Genomic DNA, 19,262 nt, shown 5'->3' on the forward strand with positions numbered 1-19,262 from the left:
GGGCTCACTGCTGTCAGCACAGAGCCTGCTTTGGATCCTTTGTCGTCCTCTCTCTCTGCCCCTCCCCTGCTTGCACTCTCGCTTAAACATTCTTTAAAAACTATTTTTAAGAAGATATTTAGTTGAAAACCTATCAATGAGAAATGAATAAAGATTCAAACTACTCATACTATTGGGGTGCCTGGGTGGCTCAGTTGGTTAAGCATCTAGCTTCAGCTCAGGTCACGATCTCACAGCTCATGAGTTCAAGTCACACGTCAGGCTCTGTGCGGACAGCTTTGGATTCTGTGTCTCCCTCTCTCTCTGCCCTTCACCCACTCATGCTCAGTTTCTCTCTCTCAAAAATAAACAAACATTAAAAAAGAATTTTTTTTCAAACTACCCACGTTGTTTCCCCCAAATTTTTTTCCACTTCGATCCTTTTTTACTTCAAAAGGGCACAATTTAAGACAAAACACTTTGTTTCTAAAAACAGGGTAAAAGTGCACAGCCAATAAGCTTATTTCAAGACATTTCCAGGACTGACATGTAATTCACACTGCAACCATAATTGCAAAGTGAAGTTAAAATAAAGGTTGCAAAAAATATCACTACACTTTACTATACTTAAAAGAACAACACTGGGGCGCCTGTGGCTCAGTCGGGTTAAGCATCCGACTTCAGCTCAGGTCAAGATCTCAAGGTTCCTGATTTTGAGTCCCGCGTAGGGCTCTGTGCCGACAGCTCAGAGCCTTCAGCCTGCTTCAGATTCTGTGACTCCCTCTCTCTCTCTCTCTCTCTGCCCCTCCCCGGCTCATGCTCTCTCTGTCTCTCAAAAAATAAATAAACGTTAAAAATTTTAAAAAGAAAATTGACTATAGCAATAAGAGTATATTAATTTTAAGGTACAGTTTGATCTCTGGAAGGAACATAACTAGTAACAATGGTTACCTCCAGGGCAGGAAAATAGTGTGGGCCAGGGGTGGGAGAAAAGTTTTCACTTTTGTAAATGCCCTTTTGAACTTTATTAATTGTATACCATGTATATATAAGAACTATTCCAAAGTTTCTCTTTGATGTCCAAGTGTTTATTTTTTTTAATGTTTTATTTATTTTTGAGAAAGAGAGAGAGAGAGAGAAAGAGAGAGAGAGAGACAGTGTGAGCAGGGGAGGGTCAGAGAGAGAGTGAGACACAGAATCTGAAGACAGGCTCCAGGCTCTGAGCTAGCTGTCAGCACAGAGCCTGACGCAGGGCTCAAACCCATGAACCGTGAGATCATGACCTGGGCCAAAGCCAGACACTCAACCAACTGAGCCACTAAAGCGCCCCAACGTGCAAATGTTTAAATAACAGCCTTCATCATCTTATCTGCTTGGAATTACATGTATTTTTTAAAAGTTTTATGTTTTTAATCCCAGTAAAATTAATATACAGTGTTCATTAGTTTCAGGTGTACAATATAGTGATACCACAATTCTGTACATTACTCTGTGCTCATCCCAATACATGCACTCTTAATCCCTCTCACTTATTTCACCCATCCCCTCCACCCACCTCCCTCTGGTAACCACCAGTTTCTTCTCTATATGGAAGTCTGTTTTGTTTCTTTGTTCATTTGTTCTTTCTTAAATTCCATGTATTAGTGAAATCATATGGTATGTCATTCTCTGACTTATTTCACTTGAAATTATGCCCCCTAGACCCATCCATGTTGTTGCAAATGCCAAGATTTCACTCTTTTTCATGACTAACATTCCATTGTGTGTGTGTGTGTGTGTGTGTGTGTGTGTGTGCGTGTGTGTGTCCATTCATCTATCAAAGGACACCTGGGTTAACTTCATATCTTGGCTTTTATAAATAATGCTGCAATAAATAGAGGATGAATACATATTTTGAATGAGTATTTTCATATTTCATAAATATCCAGTTGTGGAATTACTGGATCATATGGTACTTCTATTTTTAAAGAAACTTCCATCCTGTTTTCGAGAGTGGCTGCACCAGTTTGCATTCCAACCAACAGTTTGTACAAGGGTTCCTTTCTCGCCACATCCTCGCCAACACTTGCTGTTTCTTGTATGGTTTTTTGTTTGTTTAAAGATTTTATTTAAGCTTATTTATTCTGAGGAGAGACAGTGCACACTAGCACGAGCAGGGGAAGAAGAGAGAAAGAGAAAGACAGAGAATCCCAAACAGGCTCCAAGCTATCAGTACAGAACCCAGCGCTGGGTTCAAACTCATGAACCATGAGATCATGACCTGAGCCAAAATCAAGAGCTGTGAACATTCTTAACTGGCTGAGCCACCGAGGTGTCCCTTAAAGATTTTATTTTTAAGTAATCTCTACACCTAACTTAAGGCTCGAACCTACAACCCCAAGGTCAAGAATTGCATGCTCCACTGACTGAGCCAGTCAGGCACTCTTTGTGTTTTTAATTTCAGCCATTCTGACAGGTGTGAGGTGATACCTCATTGTGGTTTTGATTTGCATTTCCCTGATGATAAGTGATGTTGAGCCTCTTTTCATGTGCCTGTGGGCCATCTGGATGTCTTCTTTGGAGAAATGTCTGTTCATGTCTTCTGCCCACTTTTTAGTTGAATTATTTGGGGTTGGGTGTTGAGCTATATAAGTTCTTTATATATTTTGGACACTAACCCTTTATTGGATATGTCATTTGGAAGTATCTTCTCCCATTTAGTAGGCTGCCTTTTATTTTTGTTGTTTTCTTCACTGTGTAGAAACCTTTTATTTTGATGTAGTCCAATTGTTTATTTTTGCTTTTGTTCCCCTTGCCTTAGGAAACACCTTTAAAAATGCTGCTACGGCCACTGTCGGAGAAATTACTGCCCAGGCTCTCTTCTAGAATTATTATGGTTTCAGATCAGAATTGCTTGTATGTCTAGGTAACACTAGAAATTTATTTTACAGCAACACCACTGAAATTCTAAATAATCTAAAGATTATTTTAAAACATAAGTAGAGAAGAAATTAATTACTGTCTCTACTTCAAATAATATGCCCTATACCTATTTCCATTGACTTCTGCAAATTTACATCATAGCCTACATGTAACAATGTCTGTTTCAGATGCCATATAAATAACATACAGAATCCACATACAAATGTCCCTCATTAAAAATATATAGGGACGCCTGTGTGGCTCAGTTGGTTAAGCATCCAGCTTAGGTCATCTCACGGTTCGTGGGTTCAAGCCCCACATCGGGCTCTGTGCTGACAGCTCAGAGCCTGAAGCCTGTTCCAGATTCTGTGTCTCCCTCTCTCTCTGACCCTCCCCTGCTCACGCTCTGTCTCTCAAAAATAAATTTAAAAAGACATTAAAAAAATATTTATATATAATATGTGTGTGTGTGTGTGTGTGTGTGTGTGTGTATAACATGGGCGCCTGGCTAGCTCAATCATTGGAGTGTGTGACTCTCGGTCTCGGGGTCATGAGTCCAAGGCCCCATTAGGTATAGAAATTAATTAAAAATAAAAATTAAATACACACACACACACACACACACACACACACACACACACACAAGAAGGGCATAAACACCAAAACCAAACCAAGGGAAAAGTGGGTGGAAAGAAAATTGTAACATTCAACTCAATGATATTTATACTTAGCTATCTATAAGTACCTAGTAGTACCTGCCTACAGATAATAAAGGAAAGTTTCCATTAATTTCACAGTAGTTTTATTTCTTTAAGGTTTATTTTTTATTTATTTTGAGAAAGAGAACACGCACGTGCATGCCAGCGGAGAGGCAGAGAGAGAAGGAGACAGAATCCCAAGCAGGCCCCATGCTGTCATTGTGCAGAGCCCAATGCGGGACTCAAATACACAAACTGTGAGATCCTGACCTAAACCAAAGTCAAGAGTTAGACACTCAACACTGAGCCATCCAGGTACCCCAATCTCTCAAAAGTTTTTAATCTCACATCGGTTTGAATGCACTAAAACTGCGTTCAAAACAAAAAATAGTCTTATAGTTTGTTCTAAGGAAAGTCTATTCATAAATACAAGTTTTTAAAAGCAAGTGAGAATGTGTTTCTAAAGACTTTTTTCCCCGCCATTAGCCTATTGATATCCACCTCAATAGTCAACAAGTAGATTAGTACACAATTAGGAAAAGCTTAATTTAAAATAATAATTCAGGGGGGGTTGGGGACTCAGTCAGGTTAAGCGTCCAACTTCAGTTCAGGTCATTATCTCAGGGCTCGTGGGTTCGAGCCCCACACTGGGCTCAGTGCTGACAGCTCAGAGCCTCAAGACTGCTTTGGATTCTGTGTGTCTTTCTCCCTGTCCCTCCTCCACTCACGTTCTCTGCTCCTCTCTCAAAATAAACAACCTTTTTAAAAATATATGTATATAATAATAATAATAATTCAGGGGTACTGGGGTGGCTCAGTCGATTAAGCATCTGGCTCTTGATTTCAGCTCAGGTCATGATCTCACAGCTCACTGAGTTCAAGCCCTGCATTAGCTCTACACTAACCGTGCAGAGCCTCACTCTTTCTCCACCCATCCCCTGCTCACTCACTCTCTCAAAAATAAATAAACATCTAAAAAAATAAAATAATAATTCGGTTTAATGTCTCTCTATCCAGCCTGAAAAATAGAGTAACACCAAATCACTATGACAATTTAAAAACGAACTGCCTTCTAACAATCCAATTGCAACGTAAACTAATATAGCTAATGAATTCTATGGGGTACTCAAGCCAAGGGTTGGTGGGGTAAAGACTTGTACAGCTGCAACCCAGGTGGGGAGCCAGAAAGGCCACAAGTGGATCCTAAGAGGCGAAGATCTCCTGGAGAGGGTGCACAGATTCTAAGGAAGAAGACCAAGGAGGGTACAGGGAATGCAGAAGAAGAGGGAGAAAGAATCAAGGTTAACAAAAGTGAGGCAAAGATGGTCCCCCCTTTTTTGGAAAGTGCAGGGAACAGGGGACTTGGGGGAGTACATTAAGGAAGATCAGTAAGATACTGACCTAAGCTGACCTTATACCTAGTTGTCTCAACAAGAAGCACCAGTGTGACTAACCAGCCCACAACATCTTGCCTCTACAGCAGCTTATGCAAGTCACAGATGGTTTTCAAATTCTGTTTTCCATATTTTATCTTGCTGATAAATTTAATGAAAGTCTATGTTTGCAACAACAAAATAATAACTTATATTGTAAATGTGTTCTTTGGATTTCAAGTTTCAACATTTCTTGAGGTAGTAATTTTCGTTTTACTTAAAAACATGCTACTAATTAATAAAAATTAAGCATAAAACATAAGCTTTTTTGTACTAAACTTGAGATCCTAAATGAGAAAATATTTACTAATTACAGTAGTGACTTGAACACACATTTATCTAAATGATTACTGTACTGCAAAGTAATCGCCTTTAAAGTAAAAAAAATAAGGGCACCTGGGTGGCTCGGTCAGTTAAGCTCATGAGTTCCAGCCCTGCTTCAGGAGAGCTCAGTCCTGCACTGAGTGAGCACCAGCCCCGCTTCAGTCGAGCCCTCTCTCTGCCCTCACTTACTTGCACCCTCTCTCTCAAAAAAAAAAAAAAAATCTGTTCCCAAGATGTTGCCAATACTTCAAACTTTTCACAACTTCTCTCTAGTGAAAAATTATGTAGTTTATAAGCTATGGCAGGGAAGAATCAATCTCATTACAATCTCCAAAATACATGTATAGAATAATAATAATAACTCTCAAAGATAAGAGACCATGTATTCCTTAAAATCTCTTCTCCCTCAGCTCCAGTGTTGCCCCAAAGTGGTTCTTGCTCTCACTTCTGGACCGCTGGCTTCTATTCTTCCTCACCACCTACTCTAGCCACTGCCCAAGACCATCAATTAATCACTCCTCTCTTTTTTCCAAGCTGCAACCACCAGATCCTGTACAGACAGCCCCACCCTTGCCAAGGACATCACCTCTAACAAGGACCTCAAAAATAAAACAAAATAAACAAAACTCTACATGTATAAAGTTAACTTTCGTTTCTTTTCTAAACAGTTCTTTTCATAACTTTCCTGTTTCTATGAAAAACCACTACTATCCATTGGTCATCCACAGCTGAAACGTGAAACATTTCTGACTGTCCTTTTCATTTCTCTTTATACTCAGTCATGAAACTAGGCAAGTAGACAGCAAAATTCCTTCACCCACCATCCCCCACTTCTCCATCCTCACAATCTCCAGCTTCACATTACCGCTCATCTGGGCTACTGCAATAGTTCCCTAATTCCAGTATGCCCAATCCCCTCCAGCCCAGTACACATGCTACAGCCCAAGTGACTTCCTCAAGTGGACTGCTGATCTTGGCCCATCACCTCTCAGAAAGCTTGGAGACTCTATGGCACCTACCTAACTAGCCCGGTACTCAGGCTTCCATGCTTTAACTGCAATCTATTTCTATAGCTTTATCACCGGCAATAACTCTCTCTTATATATACACATATACACACACTTATATTCTACACTGCAATCAAAATAATTTATACAGGAGCGCCTGGGTGGCTCAGTTAAGCATTCCACTCAATTTCGGCTCAGGTAACTGTGAGATGCAGCCCTGCATCAGGCTTTGTACAGACAGCATGGAGACTGTTTTGGATATATATTCATTCTCTTTCTCTCTTTCTTTCTCTTTCTCTCTCTCTCTCTCTCTCCCCCCCGCCATTCCCCCCACTCATGGGTGGGCTCAATTAATTGTACAAAAGTCCCCATAAATGCCAGATTAATTCCTGTCAGCTGCAGTATTTCACAGGGATGCCTTGGAGCTAAGAGCAGTCAAAAAATATCCAATGAATGAATGAATGAATGAATGAATGAATAGAATGGGTTTGCCCCTCCCTCCCACATTTCTAATCACATCCCAGCTGTCTTCCATAGGAGTTCATTTCAAAGAAGCTTTTTTCATAAAATAATCCCACTAGTAAGAAGTGATTACCTCTTCCTCTAAAATTTCCTTATCTTCTAATCCACTCAACATCCTCTATCCAATAATAATTATTTATCTCTACCACCACACTTTAAGGATAAAGTGAGTAATATAATCAAGAAAGGAAAAAAAGGAAGAGAAAGGGAGGACGAACCTTCTCTAATGGTTGGTTAGTTTCTTAGTTTACCTACAAAAATTTAAACTCTTTGAAGGCAAAGATTTCTATTTGGCTTTTTCCCCGCTGACTTTCCTTTCATCCTTAGCACTGGCACAATATCTAACACATGAATTGCCTATTATGTAGTAAGTGAATATCCATTCACTGTGTCAAATATTGTGAAGGTAACTGAAAAGACAAATGTCAAAAATATTTTAGAATGCCCATACAGTTTTACAAAGTGATGAATTCTAACACTTGTTTTGGATATATAATTTTTAGTCTGTTAGTCTGTATTTAATGAACCAATTATATGATATTTCCTTCAAGGAAATATTAACTCTTAAGAGCCTAAAAATTCTAATCTTGTTAGGAAATTAACATGGTACCTTACCCAGAGTAAACACACAAAAGGTTATTGTAGGAATGAATGTATTGTACTGAATGAATGCATAAATTAAGGCAAAAACTCTACTCCTAGCCAACAAATCAGTGAACATCAAATTTAAAAGTCAAAACAAAAAGAAAAGACCTAAACAGAATTTTTTTAAATATTTTCCATACCAGAAACACTGGCAAGATGGAAAGAACTAAATCAATTCCAAAGTTTCTCAGTTAAACAGACAAAAGACAGACAAAACACAGTTGCATAGTTGCATCATCAACACCTTGTGGGTGAAAGGTGTGGTGCCAAGCCTTTCAGTCAAGAATCCTCTTTTTCTATAAGCAGCAATAAGGACAATTTTAAATAGAGTGCAACAAAAGTAACAGAAAACATCTCATTTATGTCATCAAGAGAGGAAAAATGAGGGCACCTGAATGGTTCAGTCAGTGGAGCACGTGACTCTTGGTCTCAGGATTCATAATTTCAAGCCCCAAGTTGGGTATAGAGATTACTTAAATAAATAAAACTTTAGGCACACCTGCGTGGCTTAGTCAGTTAAGCATCTGACTTTGGCTCAGGTCATGGTCTCATGGTTCGTGAGTTCAAGCCCCACACTGGGCTCTCGGCTATCAGCTCAGAGTTCACTTTGGATATTGTCTCCCTCTCTCTCTCTGTCCGTCCCCTGCTCACACACTCATGCACCCTCACTCTCTCAAAAATTTAAAAAAAAAATTTTTTTTAAATAAATAAATAGGGCATCTGGATGGCTCAGTCGGTTAACCATCCAACTCTTGGTTTTGGCTCAGGTCATGATCTCATGGTTCATGGGTTCAAGCCCCAGGTGAAGCTCTGCACTGACTATGCAGAGCCTGCTTGGGATCCTCTCTCCTTCTCCCTCTGCTTCTCCCTTGCTCATACTCGCTCTCTCTAAATAAATAAATAAATAAACATTTTTTTAAATACATAAAAATAAACTAAAATAAAATAAAGTGGTGGTTCAAAGCAAAAAATTTTAACATTGGTAAGTTTTTCAATGCGTGTAAATTAATAAATATTACAACCACAACACATAAAACAGGGAGGTTAAAGGGACCTAAAAATGGTGATATAGTTTCCACATTCCTCTCAAAGTTGTAAAATATTAATTTTAAGTAGACTGAAAAGTTAGGTATATATTATAATCTCGAGAGTAATCATTTAAAAAAACTACAGAAAGAAATATAGTCAAAAACTCAGCATTAAAATGAGATACCAAAATATACATTCAAATTATCTAAAAGAAAGGAAAGGAGAAACAGTGGAACAAAAAAATGGAAAACAGAAATGAAATAATAAAATTAGTAGCCCTAAAGTTAACCTTATCAATAATTACATTAAATGTAAATGGTCTAACCATAACAATTAAAAGATTGTGTGGACTAAAAAACAAGACCCAACTACATGCTATCTATAAGAAACCCACTTTAAATATAATGATATAGGTAAATTAAAAGTAAAAACAGTAGGGGCACTTGGGTGGCTCAGGAGGTTATGCTTCTGACTCCTGGTTTCAGCTCAGGCCATGATCTCACAACTTGTGGGACTGAGCCCAGCGCTGGGCTCTGCACTAACAGCATGGAGCCTGCTTGGGATTCATTCTTTCTTTCTCTCTCTCTCTCTCTCTCTCTCTCTCTCTCTGTCTCTCTCTCTCTCTCTCTCTCTGCTCCTCCCCGGCTCAGACCCCCACCCTCAAAATTAAAAAAAAAAAAAAAAAGTAACACAGAGCTCTACCCATCATGACCAAAAAGCAGAAATAACACAAATGTTCAAGGGTGAATGAATTAACTTGAGTACAACTATACAATAGATTACTTAATAAAAAAGAATTATTAATATACAGAGTAACATGGATGAATCTCTAAGGCATTACCCTAAGTAAAAGAAGCCAGTATCAAAAGGTTACATACTAAATGACACTATTTACATGACACTATGGAAAAGACAAAACTTCAGCAATTAAGAATACACCAAACTGCTGTTTGACCCCAACTGGACGGAGAGGGCAACAAGAGCTTTCTGGGATGACAGAAGTGATGGAAAACTAACTTTGGTAGTAGTTAATAGAAATTTATACACATGTTAAAACTCACAGAACTGTATGCCAAAAAAGTCAACTTTACTGAATGTTAATTTAATTAAAAGTTAAATAAAGATCTCTGAACCCTTCCAGACTATGATTTTATGAATGAGAAGGAGAGGAAAGGAAGATGGGGAAGGGGAAGGGAAAGCAAATGCTAAATCCTACTGGCCTAAAAACCACTACTCATAAGAACCTACTGATTACTGCACAAAATAAACAAAGCAAACCCAATCTTCAGAAATTCATTCCCAGAAGAGGCTAAGAAAACCAGACATTCAGATCCAAAATGTGGATATTAGAAAATGCCTGTGAATGGCTTTTCTTGTCTGTTTCTATATTTTATACTTCCTAAAAGCTGCCAATTTCTCCTGGCTAAGTGCCACTTTCCCTGCTTGGGGTTACTCAATTTACAAGCATTCCTTTATTTATACCTTATACTCTCAATGATGGGATTTTTGGCAGTCACAATAAAGACTGTGCCAGAAAGATCAATGCTCCTCACCCGGAACTAAGGTCCCTGCGGGACACAGCACACGCGTGACTGACCTGAGGGCCCTAGGCAGGAAGATCTTCTCACTAGACAGAAAGCGTCCCCACCACCAAAGCCTCCAGAGGACGAGGCCAATGGAGACCAGGCTCTGGGAACTTCTCCCACCTCTGAACAGCCAGACTGCCTGGGGTGCAGCTGGCCATTTCAAGGGCTGCCTAGTGTGGAGCGCTCCACAGAAGGCTCTGCCCAGTGACCTTGGGTAAGTCCCTTCCTCTTCCAGAGTGCAGCGGTAATCTGGGTTATATTGTCTAAGGGAGCTTCCCACCGCCCTGTCCGAGTCGGAGATTTTCTGGATCTCCCCTCGCCGACCAGAGCCCGATTCTCCCAGACCCCATCCCCACCTACCACCCCCCAACCCTCACGAGGAGCTCTGAGGGGACTAATTACCGGCCCGAGGGCACGGCCTGAAAGCACGAGGAAAGCAGAACCGCCAAATCCTGGTCGCTGGCCCCTGAGCCCGGAGCAGGCCGCCGCATCCCTGCCCGCCCTCCTTGCGCTCACCACCAGCGGGTACCGGCTTCCACCCGGGGGTAGTGGAGTGTGCACCGGGTCGGAGCGGGGTGAGGGGACTGGGGCGAAGCTGGGCTGGCGGTGGGGGGAGGGGGGAAGCGCCCACCTTGAGCTGGGACTTGGAGACCTTGCCGCTGTGGTCCAGGTCCAGCGCGGTGAAGGCATGCCAGATGGCCTTGAGCAGCTCGTCCTTCAAGCCTCCCATGGCCGCGGCGTGTCTGTCCAGACTGCCAGGCTGCCTAGCTGACCCTCGGTCGAGTCTGACGCCCCTCGACTGCAGCAGCGGCCGTCGCCGCCGCCAGCCCTGCAGTCACCTGACCGTGGCAGGCCCCGCCCTCAGCAGGGCCCGCCCACTCTGGTCTCGCCCGCAGCCGCACGCCCTAGGGTGGGAGCAACAGGGTGGCCTGGACTTCTCACACCTGCGGGTGGGAATACTGGCCTTCTCTGCCGGCTTGGAAGCCGAGCACTACCCAGCATGCCTCTCGAGTTCCCCAGACGGCCTCGGGCCACATTCGGGGCTCGCGTGCTCCTAAACATTAAGACCCGCATTTCGAGTTAAAATATGAGAATCGGGGTGAGCAGCCTCCCTGCTCCAGTCCGCACTGTGCTTTGAAAAAGAGAGCCCGGGACCTGTCCCGCGGACGCGCCGCCGTCTGAAGAAAACTAACACCCGGAAAAGTCCCCGAGCAGGAGCTCCAGTGCCAGCGCAGTTCCTTAGCCAGAGAGGATGTGGAGGGGGAGGGGAGGCAGGGAACGGCTTCTATGGGAAGTTTTATATTTTTCAAACGTTTCCTGGTGCCTACTGTGTAGTGGGCTCTGGGGGCACAGATAAGAGGTTTGAGGTTAGTTTAGAAGCCACACAGTCAGGCAACCTTTTCTTCCTAACCCTCAGCGTTGGGGGTCAGTTCACAACTCGGAAAGGGTTTGACCCTGGTTATTCTGCTGTTCCTGGTGTTTCTATGGCATAATAGGTTATGAGAGAATCCCAGCAAATCACTCGACCCATTTTACTAGTCAGAAGGGGCGAACCATTTAAAAGAATACATCCAAGCCTGTAAGAGCATCCTCCTCATTGTAGATGTTCAGTTTGTATCTGTTAACAATGATCACCTGAGCTCTGTGGGCTTCAACTTCTCCACCTAAAAATGAGCCTGTTGCACCAGATGTTCTGGAGAGGTTCTTCTAGGGGTCACACCCTAGGATAATAAGGATTGCTGGGTGACTTAAATCTGATTGAGTCACCAGGCACAGTGCCTTGCCTCTCCAATCCAAGACTAAATCTGGACAATATGAAGAGAACAAACACCAAGAGTTTTCAAAAGGAGAGCATTCTCAGATCAAGTTTGGCTTTGTTTTCCTTTCTTATCTTCCTAAATGCATGTATATGTGCCTTATAAAAAAGGAAAAGTTCATATAAAGAAGAAGGATTTGGGAAAAAGCAGAAAAGGAAGAAACTGTTCAATGAGCTTGAGACCAAAGGAAACTTGGTGGAGCAGAGGAAAGGATAGCTTAGGTGAAGGGAAAGAGCAGAAGCAGAGAGTCTGCTGGTCCCTCACTGTGAGGGCTCTTGAGGCCCTACCCTACTTCATCACCATTTGTCAGGACTATTTTGGTCATGCCAGTATCGTTTCTATCATTTATTTTCCCCAGTTTTAATCCAAACCTGCCAGTCAGCAAAAGCACATGATTCAACCTTTAATTTCTGAATGCCAATTCAGCTTTCCCTGGGTAGTGACAAAAAAAAAATACTCTCCTAATTCTCAGGGTTCAGCTTAACCACTAGATGGTTCTCTCAGTATCTGTTAGCACCAAAAAAATATGCATATTTTAAAATAATCATATAACTAGGACATTCTGAACTTCCACATTCCCATTTCTTCCACAGTCCGAATTCTCACAACCCAAACAAATTTTAAAAGCATAATGGTGTCATGAAAAGAGCTGTGCCTTGGAAACTAACAGATTATATTACTTATCTATGGCTGTGTAACCAATTAACCCTAAATTTAGCTTAAAACAATAATAAGAGTTATCTCAAAAAATAAATAAATAAACATTGTCTCATATGTTTTCAGTAACAGGGATGGGACACGTAACTTGTCTCTTTAATTCATAGTTGTTCAAATGAAAAGGAGCTCTAATTAAGGACCTTCATACACCTGGACCTGACTTTGATGCAATCCTAGACTTCAAGCCAATTCCATGAAAGGGACATGAATTGTAGTGTCTGGAATGAGGTGAGGACTATGATGGATAATCTCCAAGATGGCAGCAATTAACTCTGTCCGTCTTTATGGATCCATACTGCTCTAAATATCAAAAGGCAAATCTAAGTCCTCTCCCCTCAGATATGAGCTAGACTGAGTGACCTGTTTGACCAATAGCATGTGGCAGAAGTAACAGCCTGGGACTTCTAAACCAGGTCCTAAAAAGCCTTTGAACCTGGATTCAATCCTTCCCCTGGATTTCTTCAAGTTCTTACTCTTGGAATGCTCCCTTTGGAACCTTGCTGCCAAGCTGTGAGAAGCTATGGTCACATGGAAAAGCCACAAAGAGCGAGAACAATGCTGGCCAGATCCCAGCTGTTTCGACCATACCAGACTAGGCATCAGATATATGAATGAAAGAGCCATCTTAGATATTCTACTCCTGGCAGACACTATATAGAAAAGAACCCAAACCTGAGACATATGACCCCAGTCAAGCTGTCCCTGACATCTCCAGCCATTTTTGAGCCATTGCAGCTGAGGTCCCAGTTATTGAGAAGCAAAGACAAACCATTCCTTCTGTACCCTGCCCAACCTTCTGACCACTGAATCAAGAGCATAATGAAATGGTAGTTGTTTCATGTCATTAAGTTTTGAGTGGTTTGTTATGTAACATTAAATAACTGGACAACAGTGAAAAGATAATGTTCTCAAGATAATGTTTCCTTCCCCTGCCCACCAAAGATGATTCTGGCTTGGCCTACTCATTCCTCCCCTTTTCTTCTTCCAGGAGAGTCCTACCTTCCCAGACTAGTTTTTGAGTTGTTTCTTGTCATGGAGAATTAAGAAGAGAGGAAGAGAGAAAGACCACAACGCAGAAATTTGAGGGTTGGTGGGGGAAGGAAAGTTGTTGAGAAAAAAGACAAAGCCCCTCTAGTGTGTGAAACCAGTGAGTGAGAACGGGGGATTCTAACAGGTCTCATGGAAGACTGCATAGCTCTATAGTGTTTGAAAGGTATAGATAAAGGATTTGAAACCTGTTCAAATAGTTTTGCCTAGATAATCTTTGTTCTTTCATTTAGGACTAGCCCAGTTATGGCTAATATTCGTGGCTTTCTAGGTGTTACAAACAAATAGCATGCCCTCTCCTTGGACTGCTTTCCAGACCATCCTTTGTTTTTCTGCTAAGTGCTACAAAGGCAAAGTGTGGCTTGATACGAGGGTGTAGACAGGTGAATATGCTGCTGTGTCAGGAACAGGGAGGCCTGCAAATGAGGAATGACAATGAGGCTAAATCCAGAAGGGTGAGTTGTAGCTAACTGGGCAAAAGTGAGAGAAGAAACTTCCAGACAAATAACAGCCTAGACAAAGCACGGTTTAGTCAAGAACCCCAAGTGAAAGCAAGTGTGGAAAACAAAGGCGAGAGGAGAGATGTGAGAAGAAATTGGAGAGGTTGGCATCTGAGGCCAAACAAGCCAGGAGGGCCAGGTCTGTCAGTTAGGTCTGTAGAGCTCTTATCTTCCCCAGGGTCTGAAATACCCCGAAATCAGTGACACAATCTGGCAGCAAGAGGCAGAAATGCTGATCGACTGTGCCTGAAGTTGCAGATGTGGGAGTGGTGTCCAGCCTCTGGCCACTCAGCTACTGATAGCATCTTCATTGCCACCATTACCTCACAGCTTTCCTGGGGATGGAGGGGAGCTTCTGGTTCCATGGGAAATTTCATAAACCAGTCCTGGAATTTCCGTAGCACCTCAGGGACTCAGGCCTGCCCCATATCCTCAGAGCCAGGTGAAATTGTAGTCCCCTCACCTGGGAAAAACAACAGCCCTCTTTGCCACATAGGGGTGAGTTATTGTGAGGAACAAATAAGATACCATCTGTGAAAGCACACATAGTCACTAAAGCCTATCCAAATGGGAGGGGCAATAGTGACGAACAAGAAGGAAGAGAATAATAATAGAGTTCTGATGCCAAGGACAAAAGCCTCTGAGGATTTAGGGCTGGGTGGTTTGCTCAAGATGTAAAAGCAGCAAAATTTGACCTTTTAATGATAACTGTGTGACAGGGCTAATTGGGAATGCCTTCTCAGACAATAGTAGCTGGAGTTTAAGCCAAGCCCGGTATTCTATGGAATATTTAATGATTTAATGATCTCCTACTGAGAACAAGGCCAGATCTGCTGGCTCACTGAATGCATGAAAATCAATGTCGATATTACCCACAAAGGAGAGGGATGAGGGTGGGCTTCTCAAAGGTGGAGACTGAGTCTTGAAAATTATTTGGGACACCTAGTGGCTCAGTCAATTAAGTATCTGTCTCGGTTTCGGCTCAGGTCATAATCTCACGGTTTATGGGATCAAGCCCCACACCAGGTTCTGTGCTGACAGTGTGGAGCCTGATTAGGATTCTCTCTCTTCCTCCCTCTCTCTGTCCCTTCCCTGTTCACATGCACTCATGCACATCTCTCTCTCTCAACATAAATAAGCACTTGCTTCAAACATAAAAGAAAAGAAAATTAGTAAAAGTTTACAAACAGCTGTAGAGGAGAAGGAAGGGCATTCTAGAAAGAGGTAGCTAAATATGCAGAAGTATGAAAGCCCCCCCCAACTCCAAAAAAAACAAAAAGCATACGGGAGATGAAGGGATGATGGAGAAAGAGGAATGTAGAATGGTATTTTGGCTTGGGGCTCCTGCATGGCTCACTCGGTTAAGCGTCCAATTCTTGATTTCTTTCAGCTCAAGTCATGATCTCACAGTTCATGAGATCTAGCCCCACGGGATTTTCTCTTTCCTTCTCCCTCTGCCCCTCCCCTGCTCTTGCACATTTACTCTCTGGCTCTCTCTCTCAAAATAAATAAATAAACTTTTAAGAAATGGTATTTTGACTACATGATATTGTGATTTACAGTAAGAAATATATACAGTTGACCCTTAAACAATGTAGAGATTAGGGGCACCAACCACCTCACAACAGCCATAAATCTGCATATAAACTTTTGACTTTCTCAAAACTTAACTGCTGATAGCCTACTGCTGACTGGAAGCCTTACTGATAACATAAACAGTCAATATATGTTTTGTATATGTGTTATATACTGTTTTCTTACAATAAAGCAAGTTAGAGAAAAGAAAATGTTATTAATAAAATCATAAGTACTTACTATGGACCCATTCATCCAATCTGGGCACAGAACTCCTAACACCCATGAATATCCTAAGTGATAAGAGTGATTAAATTGTCTTTTGTTGTCATTAATGAACAATTTTTGGAAAACACCTATAAGTGAGGGCTGGTTTCCAGTGGAGCTAACCATATTATTAGAAGGTTAGAACTTTCAGTCCCACTCCTTTAACTGAGGAGGGGAGAGGGCCTGGTGGTATAATCAATCACCAATGGCCAATAATTTAATCATTCATGTCTATGTAATGAAACCTCCATAAAAGCCCAAAAAGACAAGGTTTGGAGAGCTTCTGGGTTGGTGAACAAAACACACCCATGTGGCCAGGCCCCAAACTCCACAGAAACAGAAGCTTCTGTGTGCAGGATCTCACCCTATGTATCTCTTCATCTGGCTATTCATTGACATTCATTAAAATCTTTTGTAATATACTAGTAATCTAGTAAGTAAACTGGTTTCCTGAGTTCTGTGAGCCACTCTAGCAAATCATTTTGACCCAAAGAGGAGGGGTCTAGGAACCTCTGGTTTCTAACTAGTCTGTCAGAAGCACAGATAATAACCCACGCTTGGACTGGTGATTGGCACCTGATTTGTGGGACTGAGCACTTAACCTGTGGCATCTGATGCTATCTCCGGGTATATCATGTCAGAATTGATACCGGCAGGGAATTGCTTGGTGTAGGGAAAAAAATCATGCTCAGAACTGGTGTCAGAATCATAAGCTAAAACACCTAGATCATTGCAGTCAGAAAGATGAAACAAGAGACAGGTTTTTTAGGTGACCCTGAATACAAAAAACCAGGCAAAGCCTCCAAATGAGTAGTAAAATCTACTGGATTTCACTACTGGTAAAAAAGGTTAGACAGAGGGGAGGGGAATTTGGTACAAAAGCAGTGGTGCAGAAATCAGGGAGAGCAGCCACCAACACTCCAAACCCAAGGGTGGGAGGCAGAGCTTGAAGTGCTTGATTTGTACATGGTTCCAGTGCTCAAAGACACGAGTGTGACCTGAGGGCTAAGGGGTAATGTCCAGCCCAGGTGTGACATACACATAGATAAGTGTACAAGAACTGGTAGAGAGAGCAGAAGATGAGAAAAGGATCTAGGGCCCAGGGGACACCAAATTTCAAGGAGCGGTTTAAAGAGGAGTCAATGAAAGGGCCTAAGAAAATTCAGCCAGAGAGGTCCAAAGTCTCCCTAGCCTCTAGTACTTCTCTCAGCTCCACTCCCCTTTGCAATGCCCCTCATTCTTGAGCTAATTCTTGATCCTTCCCTTCCACCCTCTCTATCAAAACTCCCCTTCTTTTGAGTGTAGGAAAGCAATCTAAATTAAAGCAATCCACATTTGGGTTCAAATAACCATTTCTTCTTTACCTTCAGCTAGTCCTTGAGTGTTAACCTCTAAGTGTAAATTAATCTCCAACGGGTAACTTTCAGCCTACTTGAGGATGGTAAAGAAACCTTTGGCTGTGGCCATGCTGGCTATTCACTTCAGCTTGGGGGAAAGAAGCAGAGGAGAGAGTTGAAAGCAGCTATGGAGCCCCTCTGAAGTCCGAATTTAGTGACGCTCATGTGGTTCCCTCCGACTCATGCCCCATTCATAAAGGGGAGCATCCATGTTTTAAATCTGCTGGAAACCTCTGAGTAACAGCCATGCATACCTAGAAATTCTGGGAACTCAGACAAGCTAAACACTGGTGCCCTAAGGGTGGTTCAGTTACAGATTGAATAGCCTTCTTTCTTCTTCCCCTTTATGGCTTCTCAGCAAGGACAGAACAACTTGGGCCCTCAGATACCAGACAGGAAACTCATGGAGAGAGTAGTAGAGAAGAGAATATCTCTCTCCGTCCATCTTCTCCCTCTGGGAGTGCCATCAACCATCTTATCTTCTGATATAACCATTATAAAAAACAGTTGAGAGTTTCCTCAAAAAATTAAAAATAGAATGATCTTATGATCCAGAAATCTCACTCTGGGTGTATCTCCAAAGGAAATGAAATCAGTATCTTGGAGAGATATCTGCATATCCACATTCACTACAGCATTGTTGACAGCAGTTACGATACAGAAACAACCTACAAGTCCATTGACAGGTGAATGGATAAAGGAAATGTGATAAATACATAATGGATTATTCAGCCTTTGCAAAGAAGGAAATCTTGACTTTTGTGACGATATGTGTGAACTTGGAAGATATTTTATGAAGTGAAAGAAGCCAGACACAGAAAGATAAATACTGCCCGATCTCACTTATATGTGAATCTAATATAGTCAAACTCATAAAAGCAGAGAGTAGAATGGGGGTAACAAGGGATTAGCAGGGAGGGGAAAATAGGGAGATGCTGGTCAAGGGATACAAAGTTTTACAAGATGAACAATTTCTGGAGAATAAATGTATAGCAATGTGACTATAGTTCTCAATACTGTTTTATACACTTGAAATTTGATAAAAGGGTAGATCTTAAATGTTCTGAACACCAAAAAAAAAAAAGTGGCAAGGTGAGATAATGTATATGTTAGTTAGCTGTGACTGTGACAATTATTTTTAAGTGTATTTTTTTAATTTTTATTTCTTGATTTAAGTGATCTCTACCTCCAAAGTGGAGCTTGAACCCATGACCCCAAGATCAAGAGTTGTATGTTCTGACTGAGCCAGCCACCCCTGGCAATTATTTTTTAATGTATTTGTGTATCAAAACATCAAATAATACACCTTAAATATACACTGTTTTTGTCAATTATACCTTAATAAAGATAGGAAGAAAACCAGCAATATTCCAAAAAAAAAAAAGCAAACAAATCACAACTTTTCTTCCATTCTTCCCTCCTTTCCTTTCTCCCTCCATGCCTGCCTTCCTTTCCGTCTTTCTTCCTTCCTTCCACAAATAAGCACTGAGCATCTTCTCTGTATCAGGTATTGTGCTGGGCGCTAGGAGTCCAACAGTGAGGATGCAGGAGGCCTTTTTCCGCATAGACTCAGAGCTGGGGGGAAGCTCTGTCCCTTTGGTTGGTAACTTGAAGGGCTCTGTATGGGTGCCACTTAGTTACTTTTCCAGAACTGCTCTGTAGGCCCTCCTGCTCCTTCCTGTACTTCCAATCTTTCCCCATCTCTCCTTCATCTAACTTTCAATATATTAGTAGCGTCATCCAAAGGGTTTACCTCCCAGGAAGCAAAGGATTGAGTTTGCAAAGTTGTTGCTCTTTCTTTATAACATTGGATTAATA

At 41.7% G+C, this 19,262-nt stretch overlaps 1 protein-coding gene across 3 annotated transcripts in view; it reads right to left on the minus strand.

Annotated features, from left to right (window-relative positions):
* The window catches only part of SWAP70 (switching B cell complex subunit SWAP70), a 73,972-nt gene extending 63,005 nt beyond the window's left edge, over positions 1-10,967 (minus strand). For 2 of the 3 annotated variants that reach the window (XM_029956279.1, XM_029956278.1), the window contains exon 1: positions 10,756-10,967. In XM_029956279.1, the coding sequence (XP_029812139.1) occupies positions 10,756-10,854 (99 nt within the window). In that variant the 5' untranslated portion in view covers positions 10,855-10,967. The remainder of the gene's footprint in view (positions 1-10,755) is intronic. The other variant, XM_029956277.1, reaches the window with a different exon arrangement.
* Between the last annotated feature and the right edge of the window lie 8,295 nt (positions 10,968-19,262).

Source organism: Suricata suricatta, chromosome 11, assembly GCF_006229205.1.
Source record: "Suricata suricatta isolate VVHF042 chromosome 11, meerkat_22Aug2017_6uvM2_HiC, whole genome shotgun sequence".
In the NCBI taxonomy this organism is placed as follows: Eukaryota; Metazoa; Chordata; class Mammalia; order Carnivora; family Herpestidae; genus Suricata; species Suricata suricatta.